Raw genomic sequence first — 6000 nt, 5'->3', positions numbered from 1 at the left:
GATCTTCAGAACCTATTTTTGCTGCTCTGCCATGGGCCAGGGAACCTTGCTTTTCCCCACTTGGTCAGACTGATTGTCAATATCTATACTTCTCGTGTGATGTTTTTATCAAGCCTTATAAGAAAGTTGTTCAGCTCTTAAGAAAGTACTCAGAAGAACAAGCCCAAAACTTTCCATTTACAATTATATTCAGTTATGAATTCATTAATATGAACATGAGCATATAAAAGGTTCTGCCTTGCCCCCAGTGACAGGGATCTTTTATCTGGCCTTCTGCCAGAACTTAAGTGTTCCTGAGGCATAATTCTCATAGATATGTTAGCATAGTGCTCTTCTTAGGGAGGTTAGAATTAAACAGTTAGTCATCCTGAATAGAATGGCCTCATTTACTGATGTAACCAATCAATTTTTAAAGTTTTTTACTTACTAGATTTATGCCTATTTCAAAATGAGCATTACATTGAGAAATAGAACCCATCCTGCAGATATGATGGTTAAGCCAAATTTGTGCTTTTGCATCATCAAAGCAATGCTAAAAATGAGACATTAAATAAGAAATGATGTTGACTGATGTATAAGTGCATTAGGCAACAGTTAAGAACAAATTTCATGTAATTTATTAGAAGTGGTGGAGGGAATGGGGATTAAAATAATAATTCTAGAGGGAGACTGGGATAGAAACAACTGTGTGCCCGATCCTCTGAATTCTATTTCTACACTACTATTTGGAGAACAAAGGCTCCATTTTGGTACCTCACCAGTGCTCTAAGACATCCACCAAAGTGTTCAATTTCTCAACCTCTGAGTCCTTAAACTCAGAGGATTGTTAGGGGACAATCAACTGAGAGCGAGACCCCCTTTTCTAGTCTTCATACATCTTACTCCTTTCCATGGACACGCTAAGATTCAGTGACAATGACCCTCTTGCTATGCTTTGAATACAATCCTCCCTTGGTTATTTTCCATGCTTGGAATGCTCTCTTTTGTCTTCCCCTTCTGGCTTCCCTGGCTTCCTTCATAATTCAATTTAAATCTTCCTTTCTGCCAGCAGCCTTTCCTAGTCACCCTTAATGGAAGTACCTTCCTTCTGAGATAGCCTTCCATTTATCTTATATCTCTCTTGACCGCTTGCACATCGTCTCCCCAATTAGAATATGAACTCCTTGAGGTGTAGTGCTTCATACATAGAAAGCACTTGATAAATGCTTGTCGCTGACTAGGTCTCCCTTTTTACTCCAGAAGCTCAGCCACAGTCAGGATATAGGCAAGAGGCTTCATCTCCAGCTACCCTTTCTTTAATCTAGTTGGGCTCCCCAGACATTACCAATGACTGGCCTTCATGATGCTTTTTAATTGACTTCCTTTCTTTCTGATAAATTAGTTCATGGATCCAGCCTTGTTTCCCAGGCTTGGAGAATTCAACAGGGCCTTGAAGACTATCCAGAATCTCCAGGGGTTTTAATATGAAAGAGGACAACCCAGGAGACAGACAATAAGACTATTTCTTGTGCAGTAGGTTTCTGGTTTCATTGGAATTCTATACCCAAGACTTGCCAAGATTGGCCATCGTAGATCTGTGACATCATTTGCATGTTCTAGATTTTAAACAGACACAAGTGCCTAAAAGGTACTTAAACCAAACTCACTGCATGTGAGTTTGATAATAAAAGCTAGATCATTAAAGCATGAAACATTTCCATCAATACCTGCTCCATGAAACCCCCCGCAGACATACAGCTTTCCATCCACTGTTCCTGCATTGGTAGAATTGGTTCGAAGGGAGAGGAGGGGAGTTGGCATGGTGGGCCCCTCCCTCCAAAAATCCCCATCTGGGTTGTAGATCTCCACAGCATCCAGGCATTTCCGAACTTGGCCTTTGTCTCGGCCCAGGCAGCCAATTCCACCTGCAGAAGATGACGTGTATCGATCAGAGAAATGGCCAAAGACCACAGGCAGAAACCCCACATCAGGCAGAATGCTCTCAGAGAGATTTGTTTCACACTCTTAAGTGATTCCTGCTTTTATTTTTCCCTGCCAAGTGATTACTGGCAAGATGATTTCTAGGGAAAAATTATGTCTACTTGTCTAGCTTTTTTATAGTACTTCCTGGCCAAATCTTAATAGAAGTAGTTAAAAAAAAAGAGAGCTTGGCCATCCTGAGTGACTTTTAAATCTGTGTTCTTTCATAAATTCTTCACAGGAGATCCAGGGGTTTTCTTATAGATTCCTTGTTATTATGTGGGTACCAGTGGGGCATTCAAGCTATCTATTGTTACCCTTTGCTTTTATCGTGTGACTCAGCTATCTTTTTTTCTAGATTTACATCTCTCTGATGATGTACTTTATGAAGCTTCTTTTGCTTTATTGATAAATATGCTATAGTCTGCTCACATTCACCTTAATATAGTTGACTTCCCCATTACCTTTTAGCTGATCTTTAACTCTAGAATTTTTCAGAGAATAAAATATTCTGTGATTTGTAGTCACACCATATCATCAGATTATTATGTTAATAAGATACTCCCCTGATCTAAGAGAAGGTTGGCATTATCCCATTTTCTTTCATCTTGACCAGCATTCTACTTTGGCCATCTTCCCTCTACCCTGCTACCATGCACTTTCCCTATTCTTCCTCTCATTACTTTCTTCCTTTCTTTTCTGCCCCTACCTTTTGCTTTGGTAATTTATTTTATTTAATTTGCAACAATTAAATCAATACTACTGTTACTTTAAGAAAGGACTGTGACTTCCCTGACCAAAATGTATATTTTCCCTTTATTAGAATATAAGTTCCTTGAGGGGAAGGACTGTCTTGTGCTTATATTTGTATAATATAGTAAACACTTAACAAATTTGTTTATTAACACTTTATTTATTCATTTATTATTCAAAATACTATGCAATTTGCCAAAGGTAATCCAGCCTTTTCTTCTCTTGTTGTTCAACTCTGAATCCAGGTCATGGATAATGATTAGGAACTTTTTTTTTTCCCCACATAGGTATTTATAGTTTACATATTTTTTTCCTTTGGAAACTGCCTGTTTTTATACTTTTATCAACTGGAGAAAGAAATATTTAAATAAAATATTTCCAGGGTCTTTCAAAGATAATATATACTAATAAACTTGTTCTATGGTTGGTCAATCTGTTGTGGGCTGACCATGGGCAAGAGGTAGTAATAGGAACAGGACCTTCATACTCTGAAATCTTGCATTTCTCACTATTGGCACTGGTTAAACATCAACTATAAAACCTGTAGTTTCAGTATTAGTCAAGCATGAATTGCAGATTGTTCAATTACCCACTCTGTGTACTGGATCTGTAATATTCGACACCGGGCAACAGCTTTGTACCTAATCTGTTTTATTAATAACTTTTACAATTGAAAGACATAATGAATTACCTATAGTGGTCCTCCAATGTACCACAGTTCCTCCCCATGTTCTCATTCTAGAAGGGCAGCAAGGTTTCTCCCACGTTGACAAATGATGATAAGGTGCCAGTAGAAGAACATGGAACCTGTGCACTGGTAACTCTGACATTCCAGAAGAATCCCCTAATCTTGTTCATGCTCCATATTCCCTCTGGCAACAAATCTCCAAACACATCTCCATCTGAATTTGGAATGGGAGATGCCAAACTGCCAGATCCCAATAAATATGCCAACCCAGTGGAAGCTGTTACTCCCTAGTGGAAGGTGCCATTCTACAGTGGAACTGCCACTCCATAACTATTAACTCCAAAGGGGCTACTCTACTAGCCCCTGGGCTTGACCATCATTCCTAAGGCTACCTGATAAGACGATTCCACCAATTATTGGACTATTTTGCCACCATAAACCACCTTCTTCAAATATAATTATTTTCTTGCTTCTGGATTGAATGGAGTTTGAGTCTCCCCTTCTTGGAGCAAGACCCAGATTGGGTGTGTTTCTCTCACATTGAATCCAATTGTATAGCTTCATTTGGGCAATAAGCTTTTTTCATTTACTTGAATTTTTCCTATGTTGATAGTTAGACCAAACTCTTCTGAATTATTATGTATCTCATTTAAGAGACTCTGAAATCAGGTCCAATGTGATCAGCACAATGGTATATGCAAGTAGTAGATTTTAGTAGAGTCTTCCTCTGGAGGACCTGGCCATATACAGGGAAATTCTCTTCCACTTGGATGGAAATTATTTTAGACATCCCCCATGATAGCAGAAAGCACCTTCAGCAAATATACATTTCCTTGTTTTATATTTTACTTGATATTAGTGATCAGAAGGTTATTGAATCAAATTTCCTCTGTTATTACATCTTTCAAGGAATCTTGTATGATTTTGACATAGGTATATGGAAGACACCTTTTTAAGGAATCTTTAGGGTGTCATTTTTCTTTACTAAATCAATGGTTTTTTAAAAAAATCAATAAGTAACAAGCACAGTAGAATATTTTATATTCTATATGTCCCAGTCCTTAGCAATAGTTGTGGGATTTAATTTCAGCAAGGAATCAGACAGATCAGTAATTATAAATCAGTGTCTTTTATTATGGAACATTTTAACTGATAGAAGAGGAGACTTTAGTCCTAAAACAAAATGCCCAGAAGCAGGAGGATAAAGAGAGCAGAATCAGGGAAGAAGTTAAAACTAAGCTTTAGTCACCAGAAAAAATCAGTAGTTTAGGGTGCATTGGACTTTAGGTCGTTGCACAAAAAGATAATGATTCTTTTCCATGGATGGACTTCCAGATAGGCTGACTTTGGACTTGACACAATCAGATTCTGCATAGCGGTTTGGCTCTTTTTCTTCTCATTGTTTTGGGACGTTTATGCTTTTGTTATTTTCATAATAGGGCAATTGGTCTCTCTGTTGTTATTGTGACTTTTTATAGAAGTGGGAAACCAAACCCAATTTCCTTCTTGCTTTAGGCATCATAGTTGGTGTTACTAGTCATGGACTAGTAAATTTCTGGTCCCCATCTCTGACTTTATAAAATGGCAATTATTTGTAATAGGCCATGACAAATAACTAATGGAGTATTTATATAGGACTGTGTGTGGTCTGGAGATGTTTGTGCTAGGACACAGTGGTCAAGGATGTAGGCAGTAGGTTTCATTGTCTTGCAGTACTATATCATCCAAGGTTTATAAATATCTCAATCCATAATATTTACAACATGTCACAACATAAGAAGGAAGAGATTTCTTTTTGTTTCTCTTTACCTTTCAGGCAATTATGTGAATTGAGAGATCTGGTTCACTATAGAATGTTTCCTTTTTTTCCCCCAAAATCTTTCTTCTCATAACATTACCAAGGACACCGTTGATGATTGTGTGGATTATTTTCATAAAAATCTGTACAAATGGGAAAGTAGTTTTATCAGGTGATAGGTATTGATGCTTTTTAGGTTGCTTTTTTTTGAGGATAATTATAAGATCCAAGATTTTTCTTTCCCTTAAGCCTTTGGTATTTTCATGTTCCTCAGATACCTCATCAACTGGTTCCTTAATAACCTTAACACTATAGCACAGAATTCCTTTGTTTATGATTGATTTAATTTACCTGTGCTTCCCGTTTTTTTCCCTTTTCTACCATTTCAACTTTCTTTTGAGCAAATTGTGGTATTAGGACCCATATTTAGTAGCTCCACTACCACTGATGGAGAAAAGAGTTTGTTATAAACATTTTCACATCTTTTCTTTTTCCATATTTGTTGCCCTATTTCAGTTTATTTCTCAAATGCTATTGTTTAAAATGACTGATTATTTGAATCTTTTACCAATTTTTCTCAAATAAATCTTATTTTTCTTTCTGTTGCTTCTTATTTTATGTAGAGATATTATTTATAATCTTTTACTGTCATCCTCAACAAGATTTTACAAATGCTCAACTGGTTTTACTTTTGGCTGCCATGTTCTTCTCCTTGGCAAAGAGAGCCAAATATTTGCTGATTAGGGCAATTTGTAAGCATTTTGGTTTCTTTCTTATGGTTAATGATTTATAAATCAAATAG

The 6000-nt window shown here is 37.0% G+C and overlaps 1 protein-coding gene across 1 annotated transcript in view; it reads right to left on the bottom strand.

Annotated features, from left to right (window-relative positions):
- KBTBD12 (kelch repeat and BTB domain containing 12) overlaps positions 1-6000 on the bottom strand; it is a 57463-nt gene that overhangs the window by 10180 nt on the left and 41283 nt on the right. Inside the window, exon 4 of the mRNA XM_044656877.1 lies at positions 1707-1904. Within this exon, the coding sequence (XP_044512812.1) occupies positions 1707-1904 (198 nt within the window). The remainder of the gene's footprint in view (positions 1-1706; positions 1905-6000) is intronic.

Source organism: Gracilinanus agilis, chromosome 1, assembly GCF_016433145.1.
Source record: "Gracilinanus agilis isolate LMUSP501 chromosome 1, AgileGrace, whole genome shotgun sequence".
Taxonomy (NCBI): domain Eukaryota; kingdom Metazoa; phylum Chordata; class Mammalia; order Didelphimorphia; family Didelphidae; genus Gracilinanus; species Gracilinanus agilis.
Note: the sequence above shows the minus strand (reverse complement) of the source record. Positions and strands in the feature narration are given on the sequence as shown.